The sequence below is a fragment of the Perna viridis genome, chromosome 6 (assembly GCF_037379345.1).
Source record: "Perna viridis isolate PV_CMFRI_1.1 ecotype Kerala chromosome 6, ASM3737934v1, whole genome shotgun sequence".
NCBI classification, from domain to species: Eukaryota; Metazoa; Mollusca; class Bivalvia; order Mytilida; family Mytilidae; genus Perna; species Perna viridis.
The window spans coordinates 2896876-2919521 of record NC_142450.1 but is presented as its reverse complement, the minus strand read 5'-3'; the positions used below and the strand labels follow the sequence as shown (position 1 = coordinate 2919521).

Sequence of the window (22646 nt, the reverse complement as noted above, 5' to 3'; positions counted from 1 at the left end):
GAGTTACGGATAAGAGATGGGACTCCTCTGTGTAACAGAAGGAAGGAAGGATGGACACCTCTATCTAAATATAGAAGAGTTCGCCAATCTCATTAGTGATGTCATATTCACCAAATTGCATAACAGTAAGTGTCAAATTGGTTGGCAAATAAACAACTAAATAAACAATTGACAATTTCTTGATTAGAACCCCAATTTTCAAAACTTTATAACTTTGTTATTTTATATCCAATTTTGTTTTGTAAAAAGTTTCATTTAGATAAAATATTTCATATTACGTATGTGAATTTATAACCGATATACTTGAAAAAGAAGTTTGTGGTGATATTTATATGTAAACATCTATTTTTGTATAAAATTATAATCAAACTCTTATGTAGATATAGTCTAATTACTGAATATTTATTTAAAAATTCCATGTATAAAAAGAATTTATTTTCAATGTAGGGAACCAAAAAGAATTTTTCAAATATCTTTAAAAATGAAAAAGTTATGATGATTTCAAGTTGATACCCTATGCCACTCAATGGATTTTTTGCCAACCAAAACCAAATCACAGGTAAGTGATGACATAACGAAGAACTCTCCTATAAACCATACTGCAAGTGAGGGGTACTAAAAAGTTTGGTACAATAAATCTGTCAAAACACTGGATAAACTAGTAGCCTGTCTTAATCTGACATTTTCTCCTGGCTCATCTGTCAGTTTCAGTTTATTTTGGAGACTATCTCACACTAAACTCTAGAAAAAAACAGAGCAGGGCTCACTAGGTGATACCCCTGTTCCCCTCCCATGAAACCAAAACCATATAAGAAACCCCATAACTACCCAAAATAAAGCATAACTTTCATTTCACAATTTCATGATTTTATTGTACAAGAGATTAGATAAAACACAATATGCAAATTTAAGCTAAGTACAAATACTGCACATGCCTAAAGTAAAGACCAGTGGCAGATTTACCGGAGAAGCAAAGGAGGCTTTAGCCCCCACACCCTTCGTCTCTTAAAAATAATAATCATGACCATACAAGTCTCATATAACTTAATCTTATGGGTTAAACCAATTTACACCAATGGTGTGGTGTACATGTATCTGGGTTAAACCAATTTACACCAATGGTGTGGTGTACATGTATCTGGTCAAATATGGGTTAAACCAATTTACACCAATGGTGTGGTGTACATGTACCTGGTCAAATATGCCACCCACCCCTAGGATGTTTACTGAAGCGTTTATTTCGCAGAGGACGCTTACCCTACCAGTGCACCTGGTCCATGCTCCCAGTTTTTAGTGGAGTCCGAGTTGCTCATTTGCTTTTGTTACTTTCTATGTATGATTTTAGTTACTTTATGTTCTTGGTTGTGTATGTCTGTTTTCCACGTCTGGTCTTTGTCCCTGGATTACATTCTTTTGAATACCACTATAACCTTGGTTCCCTTGTTTACTCTTTCGATACAAAAACATGTACCTTATAAACAGATAATGTCCGATGTTTAGATAAAGGATTATTGATGCAAATATAAGAGAATAAATGGCTGCAAACTGAAGGAACTATAAAGCGACTCAGTAGCATAATCTTTAATTATACAATGTATGAAAAATGAAAATTGCCTAGAACATAATGTGATTCGGGAAATAGAGCCTTTTTATTTTAGTAATTTGTTGAGGTTTTACTCAAGACTTGTGGTTCTACTATATCGTTCTAATATATATAGTTTTGAAAAGATTCGGATACTTGATTTGTATGTTTAAAGGAGGTAGACCTAGGGTAAGGGAAATCAGTGATATGTTTGTATCATATTCAATTTTACCAAAGCCATTCAAGCTTTCCTTTGAAAAAGAATGAAATCAGTCTGAGTTACTTTGATGCTTAAATGACATTCAGATATCAAATGCTGAATACAAACGTTCCAATGATTTGTATGAGTTGGTTGCCTTACCCTAGGTCTACATCCTTAATTCACAACATTAATTTTATTCCCTGAACTTCTTCTGGATTAAACAGTGGTAGATTCAGAAGGGCGCAGGGGACGTTCACGTTCCCGTTTTATTGGGAAAATGTATATTTTAGCACGAAATCTTGATTTTCTACAAATTTTACCACCCCCCAATCATTTGCCTCGCTAATCAATAAGGCTATTTAACCTGAATTATACGCTCTGCCCTTGTTAAACTTTTTAAAAGCTCCCCCAGCTGACCAAAGTCTGGAACTGCCACTGAAAGACATTAGATACAATACAATTCATAGTCCGTTTATTAAGTTCCACTAGAGCACACAAGTGTATATAAGTGGAATGGCAGTACATACATGTAAATGTTCATTGTTCTGCTAAATTCAAAATATAGGACATTGATTGTCAAGACAGTTTTAGTCAAGATATTAAGAATGCAATTATTATGTTTCTGAAAACTTTGTTTAATGCTTCTTTATACAGTATTCTACATACATATGTTTCCTTCCACAAAACAAGAAAATTAATGCCATCTTGCACTGCATAGTACATTTAGGAACAGGACTATATGATTTCAGACTTCAGATCTTTTTTTTTTGACAGCTGTAGATTTATCCTAAAATATGTTGTGTACACTATTTTTGTTAATGTTATTTAGAAGATATGAAACATTTTTTCCGAAGTTTGACTTGTGCCTGTTTGTTAAATACAAACAAAGACACATTCAGAAATATTACTAAATTTAAGTAATATAACTATTAATGAAAACATTTCATTTAGGAATGTCCTAGATATTGACTTTAGCTGAACCTGAAGTTCAATTACAGTACATGAGTGTAAATCAAGTTCAATTACAGTCCATATATGTATAATAAGTTCTATTATAGTACATAATGTACATTAACTTCAAATACAGTCCATACATGTACAATAAGTTCAATTACAGTACTAAATGTACATTAATTTCAATTACAGTTCATACATGTACAATAAGTTCAATTAAAGTACACAAATTAAATTAAATTGCAGTACATATATTAAACTGAGTAATTTACTTCCATGTTGTCCGCACTGAAGCGAAAATATGGAATACAAAAATAATTTTTTCAAGTTCATTTTGTGACAAATTACTTCCATTAGTATACTATCATTATAATGATTTTGAAATGCCTAACTTCAAAGTTTTGCTACATTGTCTACCCTAAAATATTATTTGTCCTGCTGCTGCAAAAGGTTGAAGCACAAAAGTCCAATAACTCCTGTACTTTGAATTAATAAAATCAATATACGTTGTAACATGAGCAACTAAATATTCTGACTAACAATTCTGCAAAATGTGAACAAAATCTGTACAGCTGTCTCTGAGGAAGAGTAATCAAGGAAACCACGATTCTATAGGAAATTGAAAGAATGTAACCCAGGAGTTGCGTCCACAAAGTATCCCAGTAGCAAAAAATGAAGTGACTATCAATCCTATAAAATTTGAACATTAAAGAACTTTAGTGAGCGCGCTCACATACCCCATGTGTCCCCATGTTGGATACTCAAGTAAATTTGTTTGTAAGTGAAATACATGTAGAAGTTTAAAACTCCAGTCTGTGATTTCTTTCAGTTTAATTAATCAAAAGTAAAATATCATCGTAGCAGAACAAAAAATACACTTGACCTGTAACTTATCATAATGAACTTATATACCAAAAATCATGTCAATATCTGCAAGCGTTTAGAAAGAATGTCCGGAAAACTGTTAATTCTGTGAATTATGCAAAGTTTGCGGGCTGTAATTTTGGTAAACATCATTGCAGCGGAACCAAACACTAACTCGTCCTGTAACATATCATGGTGAATTTATACATAAAAAAATCATGTCTTATAATCATATAAGTCCTGAAAACTGTTATTTCTGTGAATTTTACTAAGTTTGCTAAGTTCAAGGGCTGTATTTTTGGTAAAAATCATTGCTGCGGAACCAAACACTAACTCGTCCTGTAACATATCATGGTGAATTTATACAACAAAAAATCATGTCTTATAATCATAATAGTCCTGAAAACTGTTATTTCTGTGAATTTTGCTAAGTTCACAGTTTTCATTAAAAATAATCCAAGCAGAACGAAATGTAAACTTGACCTGTAACTTATCATCGTGTTATAAACCAAAAATCATATTAATATCTGCAAGCATTTAGATAAAAATGTCTGGAAAACTTATTATTGTGAATTTTGGTAAGTTCAAGGCCTGTAATTTTGGTTAAAATCTTTGGAGCAGAAAAAAGTTAAACTTGACCTGTAACTTATCATGGTGAACTTGTATACCAAAAAATCATGTCAATATCTGCACGCGTTTAAAAAAAAAGCCCGGAAAACTGAAGACGGACTGATGGGTCAAAAACAATATACCCTCCGCAACTTCGTTGTGTTGGGTGTAAAAATTGTTGAGCCGTGTTTCTATAGTGAAGCATGTACGAAGTCCCGTAACCCCTATAAAATTTATCGAATCAAAATGATGACACAATAGATCAACCACACACAGTGATTAGCAATGCTATAGAATTTGAACACAACCTGTTAAGCAGTTTCCAAGAGTAATCAAGGGAACCAAGATTCCAGAGGAAATCAAAAGAATTTAATCCAGGGACAAAGACCAGACATTGAAAAAAAAAAAAACATGACAAAGAACATAAAGTAACCAAAGCAATACAAACAAAGTAACAAAAGTAAATGAGCAACTTGGACTCCACTAAAAACTGGGAGCATGGACCAGGTGCACTGGTAGGGTAAGCGTCCCCGGCTTGTCTAGACATACATGCCGAGATGCTCATCAAAAGTCAAGTCAAAGAAACATGAAAGATATTGTCCCCACAAACTCAAATGTGATGGACAGACAGATGCACAGAGTACAGGTAATAACTCTAAAAATGACATATGTAGGCCTTATCATAAGGATCATTTCATCAATTGAAAGTTTTTCTTTCTTTTATAGTTTTCAAGATAATGGCTGAAAACTGGATTTTTTGGATTTCAACACCAATAACTGTAACAAGGAGTGTCCAATAACTTTGACCCAAAGGAGACTTTCATTGAGCTATTCAAGCTGAAGAATAAAATTCACATTTATTTTCAAGTATCTTTTAAAGTTTTTGAGATATATATAGAATTGGTGACTTGATCCATGTTGTCTAAAAATAGCCATAGTGGCCATGTTTTACCCTTGATCTACCTAATAGACACAATTTTTAATGTAGATACCCTAATTGATGACAAAGTATGGTATTAATCCACTGACAGTTTAATTAATTGATTTTTTTTTCTCACATCAACAAACATTAAAATTATTTTCTCCCAAAAAAATTTTAAAACATAATTTTCTTCAACAAGTCATAAAATAATCACATTTTCATTTTTATTCTGATCAGATTAAAAAAAAGTCAAAATACAAAATTAATACATAAAAACATTTTTTTTCCTACACATGTCAAAAATACTGACTTTCTTGTTTTAGAACAATGAATTGAGTAAAACAGGATCCCACAACAATTTTGAAAAACAACTTTTGTCCACAAATCATAAAAATAATTATACTTTCCGATTCAGCACAAACTTTCTTGAATAAAAAAAAAATAAACACAATCGTGAAAGTTGTCTACTCCATTTTTGTTATTTTTGAAGGACAGAAAAAGTTGAAAAACAACTTGTTTTTATCAAATCTTAAAAAAAACACTATCATCTGATGCAGAATTATGAGCTGAGTAAAACAAGATCCCACAAGTCATGTTAAATATTGAATATAAAAAATAAACACCATCATGAAAAAATGTCTGCTTCATTTTTCAGATTTTTGAGGCACAGAAAATTTTGAAAAACAACTTTTTTCATCAAATCTAAAAAATATCACTTTTATCTGATGCAGAAAGATGAGGTGAGTAAAACAAGACCCCACAACAGGGGTCAAATACTTAAAATATAAAAATAAATCACTAAAATCAACTCAAAATATAAAACATCCACTTTACAGAACATTCCAGAAAATTTTGAAAAACAACTTTTTTCCACAAATCATAAAAAATAATAATATTTTCTGATTCAGCATAAAAAGTTGATTAAAACAAGACCCCACAAGTCATGTCAGATATTGAATATAAAAAATAAACACCATCATGAAAGTCGTCTGCTCCATTTTTGTGATTTTTTAAGTATAGAAAAAGTTGAAAAACAACTTTTTTTGTCAAATCTTAAAAATACCACTATTATCTGATGCAGAAAGATGAGTTGAGTAAAACAAGACCCCACAACAGGAGTCAAAAACTTAAAATATAAAAATAAATCACTAAAATCAACTCAAAATATAAAACAACCACTTTACAGAACATTCCAGAAAATTTAGAAAAACAACTTTTTTCCACAAATCATAAAAATAATTATATTTTCTGATTCAGCACAAAAAGACGATTAAAACAAGACCCCACAAGTCATGTCAAATATTTAAAACAAACGCATTAAAGGGTCATTATAAATAAATCATGTGTAGTTTATTGAGACATGAAGAATGAATATCAATCTTTTATGTAACTCTTTAGAAGGTTTTTAATTGTTTCATTTTCTGCTACATGTAAAGGTGTGAGACCCCCCTCCCACCCACTTCTCTGCCTGGGGTCTGCATTACTCTGTAGTAACAATCTGACAATATCAGTATGACCCACCCAACATGCAGCAAACAGTGGAGTCAGTCCCAACATACCACCACACTGTGACACATCAACATTTCTCTCTAGACACATTCTCACTATATTAATATCACCCCACTGACATGCATTACACAAAGCATCTTGAATGTTTCCACCATTTGTTATTAACAGTTCTACAATATTTACATGACCATTCATAAAACAATACCACCAAGGTGAAAATCCATAACTATCTGTTTTGTTTACATTACATTTTATAGAAATGAGATATTTAACTAATTCATAAAAACCAATCCTTGAGGCTTCCATCATTGGTGTACTAGTGTAATCATTATAATCTTTATATTTAACACCTTTATCATCCAATTCAAGGAATACTTGTTTACATGAATCTGTGTGTTCCTTTATATATCCCATCACTTTGTCTTTATATCTTTTTTCTTTCAATTGTTGATTATGAAAGAAGGACGTTCCATCTTGTTCTTTGAGATCTCTGAATATTCTGTCAAAGTAAACATTCTCAATATCATCAGATAAATACAGGAAAGAATCATCTTGTTCTAGATTTTGACCTGACAAAAGTCTGAATCCTTCTGCTATGAATGATGAAGGTGAATATTCAATGAAAAGTTCTACAAGTTTTTGACCACAAGTTACAGCAACCATATCATACAGTTTATCATGGGCTATACTGTAGACTGATCCTATTTTCTTGATATATGTTCCATCAAGTCTATTGAAGGTGTCAACAAGTTGTTTTCTTTCCAGTTCTATTTTTAGATTGATTCTAAAATTAGCAACTATTTCTGTAACTTTCACTTCAACACTTTGTGGTGGTGTTCTAGGATTTATGAATGTTTCATCTAATTCATTAGGAAACAATACACATAACACCAAGGCACAGTGCTCAAAATGTTTATATTCTATCAGGTCTTTGATATCATTCTTTATACTTTCAACAGGAGATGTGAAAAGTTCAGTCAACTTCTCTACTTGTTTTCCATTTGACATCTTACAAAGCAGGGGAAAGTATGAATACTTCTCAAACATTTCATCCATTTCCTGCAAATCATAATCTGATAGAGTTGTATACTTGCTGATCATGTTATGTCTTTCTTTGGGCAGTAAGCTATACTCCTTAGACTGTAAGTCTACTGATTGTCTGGTAAACATTTTCAAGATCTTGAATTTTTCGTCCTTCCAAATATGTAAACGACAAGAGACAAGGATTTTCATTTGACCAGAATTTACTTCCTGACGAACCTTTTTTACATCGTGTTTCTTTCTCACTTCTAAAGGAAATAGTTGCTCGATTTTGTCGGCCTGCTCTTTCCATGTTTGCAAGTCTTGTTCATTAATGAAATTCTTCCCACATAGATCATCTATAACAAAAACTTGATTCTTTTTTAAATCTCTGTATTGTACAATATCAGCTGGAGAGGATACAATTGGAATTATATCATATTTCTCTTTTGAGTGTAACTCAAGTGCAACATGGTGAATAATGGATGATTTGCCGCAACCAGAACTACCAGTTACTACAACAATATTGTTCTTTTCAATTAATTCGGCCACCTTTTTTGTTGCCCTGGTAACTGTAAATGTTTCTTCATCTCTCTGCCATCCTTTAATGTAAAGTTGATATTTTTCTGAAATTAGAATAATAGCTTTTAGTCATGTAATTTATCTGATCAAACAAAATATGCAAACCAGAAACAAGATAAATACATGTATATTAATATTGTTTTCCTGTTTCAGAGATTCCTGACCACTGTAAGCCAATTAAAGTGTTATCTCTTATGTTCTTATTCAGTTGTACTATTGTACTATTTTGTGAAAAAGCTACATATTTTTATTTTTGTTATTAAATTGCTTTATAGGTCTATATGATGAATATATATAATTATTCATTCCAATCTGTCTGCTCTTAACAGATAATTTACATTAAAAAATCAATACTTTCTACTGTATTTCAGTGTCATTTGCAGAGTTATCTTCCTTAATTTGAATTCTATAGTACATTCCATATAAATTATATGTCCCACGAACAGGTGTTATATGAAAAGCAACATGTTAATTTCTGTTTACTGTAAACAATTTAAACAAAACATCAAAAATAAAATTATGTATGCTTTCCAAACATAAATACTATTTTGCATGATTCTTAGCTGGACTACATCCTGTGTGTAGGCTGTTGCTTCTGCGACCTAGCATAATAAAAGTCTGGCTCTTTGTGTTAACTGGTACAAACATGGGTCTGCTAAATTGGCCAGTCTTGTCATAAAAATTCATGAGACATACTGCCATGGGAAATTAAACTAAAATCAATCCATCGATTTATGTCTAAGTAACGGTAAGCCTAGTGTTGCTTTTGTCCAAATTAGCCTTTTCATTGTAATTGTCTAAGTACCCACAGGAAGTTTAGAACTAAAAATACTGTGAGCAGTTTTTGGGGAATTGCGTGGATGAGGTTTTAACATGTAAAACTCCTAAGTTGGATTATCTCCCTCTAGAGTCACAGACAATAACAATATTTCTTAATCCACATCTATATATGATGCCCAAACCTTCCTATAAAATTTCATCAAATTCCCTTAAGTGGTTTTGGAGGAGTTGGGCTAATGAGATTTTAACATATTAAACCCTTAAGATGGATTTTCTTCCTTATGAGTCCTCCGACAGTAACTATATTCCTTCAGGCACCTCTACGTATCACACCCAACCTTCTATAAAATTTTAACAAAATTCCCTGAGTGGTTTAAGAGTAGTTGGACTGACAAGAAATATGGACAGACGAATGGATGGACAAAGAGACTGGGTTATTCCTATATACCCCTAAACTTTGCCTTTGTCATTGAGTCAGTCTTTATTGTCTTAATTTTATCTTTGTTTGAATTCTTTACATTTAGTTATGTCTTTTTGTTGTCGGTATGTTGTTTCCAGTTTTGCCCCATATGTCATTTGCCTAATATTCTCTCTGTCCTGTTCGCCTCCAAATAAATCATGTTTAAATCATATCCTGTCCAGGTTATTTGTGTGCATTTGTCCTAATTATGTCTGTATTTGCTTTAATTTGTCCTAAAATTTTCATTGTAGAAATTGTTCTGTTTCATTTTTTTAAACGAGGAAGTTTTCATCCCAACTATTTCAATGATGTCCTGGACAATATTTATGACATTGATGGAATTTTTTTTAATGATAAAATTTTGCATTCTTTATTGAATCAATGCTGTTCTTGTTTTATATGTCTCAATGCTTGTTTTTTTTATGTTTTGTCTTTTTTAATATTTGATTCCCTTAAAAATGCTCGAACCATACAAATTTTAAATATTCTGTAAAAAAGACTCAAGCTCTACATTTTACATTACCTTTCATATGTTTTGGTATACTGTCCTCTTTTTCGTCTGAAATGAAAAAAAAAAAGAATCTATACTGCATGCCCCTATAGTGAAAGAAATATATTCTACTGAACCATTACAACTTAAATAATGCAACAAACATGTTCTGAAAACAACTAGAAATACTGTGAGCAAGCTCATCAAAGAGAATATCCCTTCAAATGCAGTTGGTTGAATGTATAACTGGTAAGTTATTATTTTTCCTTTGATGTTCCCTGACAGTAACATATTTTTTCATGCAGATCTACGTATGATACCCAAACTTCCTATAAAGTTTAATAAAAATTCCTTGAATAATTCATGAATTGTACTTATGAAGATATAACGTAAAATATTATAATTAGATTATCTCTCTTTTGGACCCCACCCCAACAGTAACTACAAACTTCCTAGAGCACATCTACATACGATTTCCAAACTTCATTTTAAGTTTCAACATCCCTCATTCAGTTTAGGAGGAGTTGCACTTACAAGAAATGTGGACAGAACAGACAGCAGGAGGGGTGATTCCTCTTCATTCATCATCCCTCCCCCACACCGTGTTCAACAACTATTGGTACTGAGTTAAGTTTGTAAACTGCAAAATCAGAAATTCTTAAAAATAAAAAAGGACCTCAGATCAATTGAGAGGAAAAAAAACAATTCACCAAAGCTTTACAAAATTTTGAGTCAATGTGTGAACTTTGAACAACAGACAGACAGGCAGATTGACAGACACCAGTAATCCATAATACAACTCGTCTAGAAAGATAGGTGTATAAAAAAAATGGAAACATTTATATTAATGTGCAGTACATAAGTTATAAAAAATTCCTTCAAAGACATTTCATGTTATCTTAAAATCATGAAAATGATGAAAGGTAAAAAGTTCCTCACCAATTTTTGTTGCTAATTTGGTGATGAATCCTGATATATCCTCGGTTTTCTAAGTAAAAACATAAAACAAGTAATATTATTTATTCACCAGATTTCACCAAAAAGTAATACATGTACATGTAATATATTCTAATTAAATGACTAAAAATAAGCAAAGTCTGAAAAAACAACAGCAACAAAAGATAAATGAATAAATAGCTTGATTGTTCCTTTACAATAATAATATGAAATCTGAATGTTGATCTATCTGTCAAAATTATCAATTGATAATTAACACTACCAGTATTTGAAATTAACACGCTTCAGTGTATTAAGATATTAAGTGGTTCCTTAGTTAGGGAGTGTGGCTAAAATACCAATTTAGATTATATGAAATGGATAATATTGCTCACAAACACTTAACTAATATTCAGCATTTCAATGAAATTAAAATACATGCCTTTGGTCTTAGTTAAAGTAACTAAGACCAAAGGGACATAACTCTAACAAAAATATCAAAGGACTACAATTATGCACAACTACATATGTCCCGCTACCTACAAAATTTCATGAAATTTGGTTTGGTAGTTTTTGATGTGTTGAACTAACAATTTGTTTCATGCTATTTCATAGTAAAAAAGGTGCATTTTTCTTCCACATACTTCAGTGGATTGAAAATTTGTATATTGTGACAAAGTTTTATGAAATTTGGTTGTGAAGTTAAAAATCAAGGAGTTAGGCTTACAATCTCCTTCAGTGGATTATTTTATGAAAATTAAAAGTTCAAAAGCATGTTACAACCTTAAAATTGTGCAGACAGCAAATTTAAATATCCAATTTGCCACTCAAATCTTTATCAAACTCCTTTGAACAGGTTAGAAAATGCCGAGTTTGTGAAGTATACTAACATGGGTAAACGAATAGACATAATAGACACAATGCCATGGTAACATTTTCCTCCTTAATATCTTCTTATCACAGATTCTCTTCATTGTATACTTTCTATTAGTATTCTTACTTGTTCAAGAAGCGTCATTCGTGATGAAAAATTTAACAGTTTCTCCATTGCTCCAGTCAATTTATCTTTCAGTTTCTGAATCTGTTCAGGAGTGCCAACAGAAATCACTTCAGCATATCTAATCATATCTTTTACTTTTTTTGTTATTTCTACCAAAACAACGGTTGTTGTTCCTCCCATGAACTTCTTTCCTAAAAATAGAAATAAATGAAATACTGACATCAGACTCCAACAAGTAAATATCTCCTTCAAATTGGACTCAGAATAAGAAAACTTTAAATGATAATTTTATTTTCTTTTAATTTGTATGATACCGAATCATTCAACAAAGTTTCGTCAAAATCTTGTTGTTTTGCTCTGATACCCATTTGCCATTGGCCTTCCAATATTAAGCTACCGTGAAGAGTAATTGTGGGAACCGAAATTCCAGCAGAAATCAAAGGTACAATCCAAGGATAAAGACCAGACAGGGAAAACAGACACACAACAAAAAACATGAAACAAAAAAAAAAAGCAAAGGAACAATCTGACCTGCGCTTCAAGTGCATGATACGCCCGTAGCCCTTTCAATTTGTCCTGATGCTTAACAAATGGTCCTTTTTCAACCTTTTTCAATGAATAAATTTCCTTGGCCGTTTCTGCTTTTTTTAAGAGTAAGTTTTCATAACTTGGAAATGTAACATTTATACAAATTGGAAGGGAGCTTATGTCAATAGCTATGAATAATTCACCAAAGATTCATAAAATTTAGTGAAAGTATTTTTGAGTTATTGTGCAAAAACTTGAAAATCCCCCTTTTTTAAGTATAAAAATTCATAACACGGAAATGATAAATCTGAAATTTATAAAAATTTAAAGGTCAATAGATATAGACAATTCACAAAAGTTTCATGAAAGTCGGTGAAAGTGTTTTCCAATTATTGTCAAAATTGTGACAAATGACGGAGGGACAGACAATGGTATGCCATAATACGACCTGTCTAAAAACGGCGTCTAAAAACTGGAAGCATGGACCATGAGCACAGGTAGGATTCTTCTGTCTTTCTAAACACACCCACCAAAATATCAAGTGGGTGTAATTATAAGTAGTTGCATATAAACTGAAAAAGGTGCTGGTGGCCTCCAGTCTCTTCCTAATGAAAACAATGAATGTAGGAATATAACTTAATTATATGGGAGAAACCACTCAGTGTAAAAAACAGTATAAATAGGTAAAAGTAGGTGCATAGTTTTTTAAAATGTTTTGCTTATAAAATCTGAGATTCTTTAAACATTAAAAAAAAAAAAAAAAATCGACAACAAACTAAAAAACCGGTAGCAACGCTCACTTACTTGATACCCAAGCTTCCTAATTTGACCAAAGTTATAAATAGGAGGTTCAACAACCCCTCCCCCCAACTGATGGCCACCCCATTCAGCCACATAAGATACACATCTTAACAGTTCTCTGGGCAGAGCATCCAGACATAGACCAGATTTCTAAGAACATTCTGTTGTCTTCTACACTCCTTGAGACGTTCACGTTTCCCATTTTAGTGATCATGCATCGTTTATTGTGCGTTCACATATCGTTTTGCTTTCATTTAAACTCACGATGAACGCAGGATTAGAGGTGTTCGTTTAAATGCATGTTATAAATGTTCATTTAAACGCACGATACAAGTGTTTGTTTAAACGCATGATACGAGTGTCCATTTAAACGCACGATACAAGCATTTGTTTAAACACACGATACAAGTGTCTATTTAAACACACGATACGAGTGTCTATTTAAACGCACGATACAAGTTTTCATTTAAACGCATGATACAAGTGTTTGTTTAAACGAATGATATGAGTGTCCTATTAAACGCATGATACAAGCGTTCATTTATTTTTGTACTTTGATTATTTCCATTATTCAACTGTTATTTTTATATTATTTGCTATTATTAATTTAAATATTTTCATTAATTCAATTTTGTATTTTTTCTTGTATTATTTGTTAATATTATTATTTTTCATCGTTTGTCTATCGTGCATTTAAATGCATGCTAAGAGTGTTTGTTTATTGTGCATTTAAACGCACGATGGGAGCGTTCGTTTAAATGCATGATAGAAGCGTTCGTTTATTGTGTGTTTGGTATCATACATACTGAAACCTTAAATGTCTCTAGGAATGTACAAATGTTCTATGACCTGCTGAGCTGCTTTTGGCCTATTATTTTTCAAAACCTGGGGCCCAAACAGGCTTTATAACCGATTATATAAATATAAATTTGTATTCATTGCTAATTTCTACCAAACAACAATTGATTTCTCTTTGACACCCCGAGAAAAATTTATTTAACAGTTCCACTGTGTCAGGAGTAAATACCATTTTACAATAAATTAAATGCTATTAACATGTGTTTTTGTCTTTTTTTGTTGTTGAAATATTCACATTCTTATTGCATTTTGCAAGACCAGACAAAATCACTCTCAGTTATTTAATGGTTGAACATAACAAAAATAATTAATTTTAAAGCAAATTTGTACATTTTCTTTACAAAATATTTTACCATTCTGATTCCATCTTTCAATATCTGACACAACACCATTTTCCACCTCAGTTGAGAGTCCTAGATTCCTGACAAGCTCTTTCATAAGATATAAACTTTCATTGTATTTGGAGTCATCCCATTCAGTGTGATTACAGTGGGCCCAGGAGTTCCGTATCTCTGACCGGATCTAAAATATACAAAATATGTCTATGGTATACACTACACAATTATAATTCTTGTGGACCAAAGAATTCTGTATCTCTGAACAGATCTGAAATGTACAATATAATGCCCATTGTTTGCAACACATGATGATAACTCAGAGTATATAAAGTAGACAATAAGTTCTAAAAAATCTCATGTATACATGTACATAGAGTTGTCATTACAAGGACATTTAAATATCACCCACCCTTAAATCCTTGCAGCATGAGACCATTTCTTTGCAAAATGGAAATTCCTGGTATTTATCTAAATCTAAGTTTTATTAAAATCCAGCAAATAATTAAGGTGGCAATGCACACCATCTTTTAAGTGCTTAAATTATTTTTTACATACCTTGTTAGCATAGAGTATTGCACCTGAAGGACATATGCCAGTTTTTATAATAATGCTAAGCAAAGCTGATAAGTCACAGCTTTCATCAAAAGCTGAATACTGAGCCATGTTTGTCTGAAGAAATAGTTTAGACAATTTAATTGGATCCTGAACTCGATAGTCAAATTTTTCTTGCTGCCTCAGTCCAAAAGTTTTATTGTTGTTTATGGCTTCATAGTTGAAAAATGTTGACTGATAGTCTTTCACATGATTTGGATACAGCTGTACATCAATGTTGTTGGTCCTTTTCAGATCCTGCCAGAGCTTGTCAAACTTAGGAGCAACAAATTTTCTTAAAGCAGGGGTAATAACTGTATGTAGCACAATTCCTACAAGCAGCCATCTTTTGTTGTTATCTTCTAAATCACAGAGACTTTCTGTAATTAGAAACAAAATGTTATTTGTATAACCAAACAAATCTGACTTTTCATGCCACAAAACCTAGTGAAATTACAAACAAAGTAAAAGAATATTTTTTTTTACTTCCATGGTACCTAGCCATGTTGTTTACAATATACATACAATGAATTTACATTGTTGTAAAATTGTCATTGCTGAGGTCGTAAAAGGTAAAGAACCAGTTTTAATGCATGAGAAAGGCATGTGCTAATTAGATTGGAATTATTACACAATATTTTGAAGTTCTATTGAGGCAACAAGTTCTGCTTTCAGATCGCTTTCATGAATCACTTTGTATACTCAATAACTGCAAAAACATTTAATGATAGAGCAAATTTGAATACTTCTAAAAACCCTTGTACATAAGAACAATTTATAAAAAAAAATTATTCAAATCAAACAAAAATTTTCAAGGATACAGACTTTCAAAAAATAACGTTTTTGTCCTGTTAGACCCTTTGTTACTCAAAAACAGTGAAAAATATTACAAACTAATTGAAATGTACAGGCAGATTTTGAACAAGGAATCAAAAACCAAAAACAAATTCAGAATTGGACTACAGATAAAAAAAAAGTTGAATTTTTTATTAGCTGGCCCCACTATTGCCTCCTGTAAACTGTACATGCTAGAATCCTATTCAAAGTATGTTGAATATTCTTATAACACAATTTTATATGAATTCAATAAAAACAAAATGAACTGTCAGAATTGAATGAGAAATAAACCGTCATTAATCTTAAATAAACTTCTATTCTAGATTTAAAAAATGAAATGCATAGCTGGGCACAGCTTGATACAACCCCAGAGGTCCATTCCTAAACAGTTGGGGAAAGTATGGATGCTTGAAGTACAGCATTCATAATTGGTTCTTGTTACATGTACAACCCCAAGAAAAATGAAAATATGGCACTTCATGATAAATTGCCCAGATATCTATTTACATGTAGGTAAATTCTTGTCCAGATACATTTGTATCATGAAATGCATATGCCTGGCCCCTTTGGGCTCCTAATTCCAAAATGGTTCAATTAAGGCACAACAACATAATCAATGCAATTCTTCCATTTGTTGAATGGCGTCTTGTGGTATAATTTCATACCAACCCATTCCTTTAAAGTCTAGTTATTGTCCAGATATAATGAAAATGCATATTTCTGGCCTTTTCTTGCTCCTAAATGATTCATATCAAAATCCCAAAAAGCAATCCCAGGTTTACGCTTTATATATGACGTATTATTGTTAAACAATCCTAGTTTCTGAGATTTGATACATCGCATCTACCCCAATGAACTTGAGATAAAGGATACAACAGACACTGTGAAGTCAGCCTCATATCTTGACCTACACTTAGAGATCGATGGTAAAGGTAAACTTTTGACCAAACTTTACGACAACCTTATGACTTTTCATTCAGAATTGTTAACTTCCTTTTATCTGTGGCAACATCCCTTCAGCACCTGCATATGGAGTTTTCATATCACAACTCACACGTTATGCCAGGGCTTGCTGTAACTACACAGGATTTTTTGTATCGCACAAGACTTCTTACAATTAGGCTTCTGGAACAGGTTTATGTTGGTACAAAATTAAATCATCACTATAGAAGTTTTATGGTCGTCATCATGAACTCGTGGATCATTACAGTGTAACCATCTGTACCATGAAAACTGATTTGTCATACATGTAGTTTGGAATTTTCTTTCCCCTTTCCTCTACCTTAACTTTTTATGAGCAACTCAGAAGCTTTTTCTAGAAGAGCAGAGGACACTTACCCCAACGGTGCTCCTAGTTTTTAGGGGAGTCCAAGTTGCTCATTTACTTTTGTTACTTTGTATAAATTATTTTAGATACTATATGTTCTTTGTTGTGTATGTCTCTTTTCCATGTCTGGTTTTTGTCCCTGGATTACATTCTAATGATTTCCCCTAGAATCTAGGTTCCCTTGATTACTCTTTGATAAGGATCCATTCAATTATAGTCAAGTTATTTTCCAGATCTCATGAAAATTCTTGTTGTTGGTCCCTTTATAGCTCCTTAATCCTAAATGGTCACATCTCTCAAATCGCTATAACCTTGGTTCCCTTGATTACTCTTTCAAAATAAACCCCAGGTTTTTTTTAAGTATTTTGACACTTTGTAGTATAATTTCATAAAGATCCATTACTATATATAGTCAAAGTGTTGCTAATACATGTAATTAGATATCATGAAATTCCGGTACCTGGCCCTCTTAGGGCCCCTAATTCACAATCCCTTAAATAATCCCTGCCTTCCTTTTTTATGTTCCATGCTTTCTGGAACAATTTCATTGTGATCTAATTACTTAAAGTCAAGTTATATTGTCCTGATACATGTATCAATAAGGTCCTATTATGGCCTCTAATTCCTAAATGGCTCATGTCACAATCCCCAAAAATCAAGCCTTGCAATATAATTTTATAAAGATCAATACACTTTTACCAAATATATTGTTTGGAAACCTAATTGTCTGTGAATGCTGGAGGTTGACAGCATGATACTGTTATACAGCCATACGTTTTTTGCTTGTGGTCATTCATGTCATATAAAATACATGAAATAGAATCTATGCAATAAAGTATCATCAGCTGCTGTTGTTAACATGCTTACATGTATAGGAAAACAAGTTTATAGTCTGAGGAGTACCATAGAAATGGTTATTACTTTGCTGATATAAAATATACCGTAATGAGAATGGATATGGTGAATATGTCAAAGAGACAACAATCGGAGGCACTGGGATGAAAAATTTCAGCTCAAAACCAAAAAGCGCTTGATGAACTCAAGCCAAGCTAAATTCCTCAATTAGGAAACAAGAATAATCAATTATGTACAGATTTTTTTTGGGGGGAGAAGGACTTTTTATTACCTTTAAGATTAGAAACTTTGTTTTCAATTTCACCAAGCTGTTGACGAAGTTCTGATGGAGATGGATGTTCCACATCACCAATTTCTGCCATTCTTTACACTGTAGATAATTACTGCACTTTCAAACTTGTTCCTTTTAGACTACATGTACATGAATACCTCTGCCATTAAGTGTCTGAAAAATAATACATGTAGCTACATGTAAAAGAGCAATGTGATACTTATATGAAACATTGTAGTACAATTTCAAGCTCCATACCATTACATGATCACAAATAGTAATAGTTCATCACTTTTTAATTTAAATACATCATGAATTACTTGAATAGTACCTGAATCGCTTCGTGCAATAAAAATTGTGATTGATCATCGATCACCAATCAGTTTCCGATCACTCATCAACCCGTCAAACCGATCCATTAAACCGATGATTGCATCACGTAACCATAGAGCAGTCATTACATTTTACAGATTTCAATGTTTTATTTTTCAATTTCAAACATATTAACATAATGCTGTAGATTTAAACATCAAATAATGCTTTTATTTCACATTTGTTCTATTTTTAACAGATCATCTGTCATTTAATATAACAAAAATGCAATCAGATCGGTCACCAGTCATGGGTTATTGATCTGTCAATGATCAATCAGTCAGCACTTATCGATCTGTCAAATTGTTGCACAGATCGCTTCAAAGACTGTACCTTAAGCATGATGGCCAAAAAGACAGTTCAGTTGAGCAGAAACTTTCACCATTGGTGATGTAGGTAAAAATACATTTAAGAAAAACCCTTTCATCTAAACCTTTGTTGGACTGTAAATCATGTTAGTTTAGATCAGTACTGGCACTTAATTAAAAAGTATACAGAGGACTTAGGGTTCAACCAAAATTTAATAAGAATGGACATTATAGAACAATTAGGTGACAAGTATCATAATTTCAAGTTACTTAATAACTATTCTAAATTTACACAGGCAAATATTTTTCACATGAAACTCATGTTAATTGAGCCTCACATGAAATTCATGTAAACTTCACATGTGAAGCCTCAATTCACCCCAAGTTCACTTGAACTCTGTCACAAAGTTTATTTGTTCAATTAAGGTGAAAATTGTGTGCTCAATGATGGTGAAAATCATGTGAAATAATTTTGCCTGAGTATACATGTATATGCCTTTTTTCTGCTGAGCACATAGTTTTGTGTTTGACAAAAAATCATATTACTAATAACCAGGTTGAATTCCTTTTGTCAAGAAAATTTTGGGAATTAACCCTTCTATATCATGTATATTTTTACTTATATATCTTCATTTGCTATCCTTTCTTCTATCAATATAAGTTATAACAAATGTATGAATAAATGAATATTTCAACAGTCCCTGGACCGATCAGTGCAACTAATTGATGGATTGATAACCACTAACTGATTGATCACTGACGGAACCAATGACCGGTGACCGATCACAGTTTTGTTACATGTATGTTTAAAGATGGGTAATCGTTTCATGTAAATTTCAGAATTTCAACTGGAATGAACCCCATATACTAACACAATCAATTAGCCTTAAATTTAAGATATTAAATATACACATTGTATTCCCTGTGTGCCCCAAGCTTACAGCAAGTGTTTCTGTTTGCTAAGGGTTTCCTTACATAATAAAACAAATATAAATTGATGCTTAATATAACGAAAATTGATATGGTGAATATGTCAAAATGTCATGCCCAAGGCAAAGGCCACTACTTTGCCTCAAATAAATGACAAGGAAAAAGCCACAAACCTTAAATCCATTGCAAATGTAAATTTGTACAAAAATCAACAAACAAAACATTAAGATCAATGTGTGGTCACATGATGCAATCACCCATTTAATGAGTCAGTTTGACGGATCTATGACTGATCAGTGATCAATGATCAAACACAATGTCAATTGCATGGAACAGTTCTGGCACTGTACAAGTAAGCAAGTTCAGGATTCTGTAAACTTAAGGATTATTTCTAGCACACATAAAATGAGTTTACTTTTGTGTGTGTGTGTGTCTTAACTTATTTTTATAATTTTTCGTAACATGCTTTATCAATGATGGAAATTGATGTATGAAATTCTTGTTAATTGTTCTGCCTCCTTGAATGCCCTTGATTGGCAATTTAAAAATATTGTGTTTGTTTAAAACAGTGTTCGCCTTTAACAATCTTGAACTCTCCTGTGAAACAAGTTCATGTAAAAAAATTAACTTTCAAGGAAAAAAAAACTTCCAACAGATTGCTGACATTTTGCTCTGAAAAATGAGCTATAAAACAACCAACTGCACTGAAGAATTTGGTGATTAGATTGGCAAGGATTGCTTCTGTCTTGAAAATGGTGAGATCTGCTCCGAGTAGTAGTCGTATAGAATTTTGAAGGAAAGGACTGATGTTTGTTTGTTTTAAAACAGAAAGGAGTTGAAGACATTTTGGGGAAGTTTCAGTACAAGTGGTCGGGGTACAACACTTCACCCTCTAAGTAACACAATCAGGTGGAATAGGAATATCGTTTGAAATATTTTGTACTTTCGGTTTGACGAAACAACGTAGTTACATGTAGTTGGGCGTCTCCTCTCACCAAATTGGCAACGTAATAGTCAGCATAATGACGGAATGCGGAAATATGAAGATAGAATACACCATATGTCAAGCTTATTCTTAATAACTGCAAGTTATGACTGAACTCATTTCCTTGTCTGCGTAATTCCCAGGGGTATTATATAATATAGGGGAGAAAAACCCATTACAAAAGGTGTAGACAATTATTTTTGGTATTTAGTTATACCATTTCTGAAACGGACCTATTTACTAGTTTTGGACTAAAGTACTTTATCATTACTATCTGACGGGATAGTATAGACAAAAATTCGGCGTTCTAACAGCCTGTGACATAGACTGGTTATAAATATACATTTTATGCTTCTTTACATGAATAAGGATTTTATTTTAATCAATACATATGACTAATGTTTCTAAAAGATAGCTGTCAATATTCCTATTTTTCATGCCTGGTCGTTCAACTATTTTATTTTTTTTGTATATACTTCGCAAAGTAGTTTTGTTCCTTCAGTTGTTACAGTCTGGCATTGAATTGAAAATTGGACGATTATATACGTAAATTAAATGAATGGAATGTATTTGGATGCAGGGGTTCTGAAACGTCCCTGCAACACAATACATTTCATTCATTTATTTTGTTCATATAAACATCCAATTAATTCAGCTTTAAGTCTTTTAAAAAAGAAATAATTTGATCATGTAACTTTTACACTAATTTTGGAACTCAGTTGCATGCATGTTTAACCCAATAAGACATGGACTTTATATTCCTAATAGTAAGTATTATATAGTCTCTGAATAAAGCTATATCCAACCTCTGAATTCCACGGAGTCCATGATTTGGGTATTTTGGCTTTAACAGGACCAATATGGGTAAAAATCAATGACATCTTTATTGAGAAGTTGTCAAGAATATGCTAACAGTTTTAGGTGTACATCTTGAAGACTACTAGATTTTTCAATTGTTTTGTGAGCACAATTTGTTTCTGTTTCGGTTTATGTAGTATGCTCTTTTCCTTTGTTATTCGTTCGTGTCTTTATTTCCTCATTAAGATATAATGCCAATACCTTAAACAATCAAATACAAACTAAAGATGTAATCAGAAAGTCAACATGGCAAAAAAACACAACATTGAAGAGTACACAGGTTAAATGATGCATATACATAGTATATATGTAAGTTTTATCAGATGCTTTCTGCATTAGCGTTTGCCACGGAACTCAGGAGTAAATTACGCTTTCCAAGGCATTGCATAACATGAACGTGTTATTGTCTCATGAAATTGCATGTGTCGATTTCGATTGGTATCAGTGGTTTTCCTAAAAGTACTTCAACAACTGGAGATTTTTAAAATAATACATGAAGTCGACTGGATTATTTTCCTTTTATAATAAACTCTTGTAGTTTTTAAAAAGATTTTTTTTTTGTTTGCTTTAAAATAAGTCTCATGACTACAAAAAGATTCATATCACAGGATCTGTCAAATAATACTTGTCATGTCTAATATAGTCATTGACCGGGCTAAAATTCATTCATAAATATATATTTATGGCGAGTTAATTCCAAAATTTATCTTCCTCCACATAAGATCTGAAACACAGAACATTAGTTTAATCAATAAAAAGTATAAGATTATTCAACCTTACATATCTACATTCAGATACATCAGTATGCTTCATTCTACATCATGGAACTATGTCCAATTGATTTAATCACTTAAACAGCAAGTAATGGAGTAGTAAT

The 22646-nt window shown here is 32.1% G+C and overlaps 1 protein-coding gene across 4 annotated transcripts; it reads right to left on the bottom strand.

Annotated features, from left to right (window-relative positions):
* Window positions 1-845: 845 nt before the first annotated feature.
* LOC148613220 (uncharacterized) lies at window positions 846-21079 on the bottom strand. 4 transcript variants are annotated; one of them, XR_015923296.1, is made up of 9 exons: window positions 20898-21079; window positions 18317-18490; window positions 14991-15406; window positions 14451-14619; window positions 11911-12101; window positions 10914-10962; window positions 10008-10043; window positions 1192-8288; window positions 846-1138 (listed from the first exon to the last, which is right to left on the bottom strand). XR_015923296.1 is itself a non-coding variant. In XM_088586463.1 (8 exons), exons 2-8 carry the CDS (start codon window positions 18405-18407, stop codon window positions 6508-6510), a joined length of 2733 nt encoding a protein of 910 aa, XP_088442589.1. In that variant the 5' UTR covers window positions 18408-18490; window positions 20870-21079; the 3' UTR covers window positions 846-6507. The 4 variants fall into 4 exon arrangements, 3 of the variants coding, with proteins under 3 accessions (XP_088442589.1, XP_088442588.1, XP_088442590.1); XM_088586463.1 differs by having other exon boundaries at window positions 846-8288; window positions 20870-21079; XM_088586462.1 differs by having other exon boundaries at window positions 846-8288.
* Between the last annotated feature and the right edge of the window lie 1567 nt (window positions 21080-22646).

Excerpts from the sequence above, each read along its gene's own strand:
- LOC148613220 (XM_088586463.1), bottom strand. The coding sequence starts at position 18,407 with ATGGCAGAAATTGGTGATGTGGAACATCCATCTCCATCAGAACTTCGT. Across the intron at positions 14,620-14,990 it reads CAATACTCTATGCTAACAAG|ATCCGGTCAGAGATACGGAA; the intron begins GTATGTAAAAAA and ends TGTATATTTTAG. Across the intron at positions 8,289-10,007 it reads TATACCAAAACATATGAAAG|AAAAATATCAACTTTACATT; the intron begins GTAATGTAAAAT and ends TTCTAATTTCAG.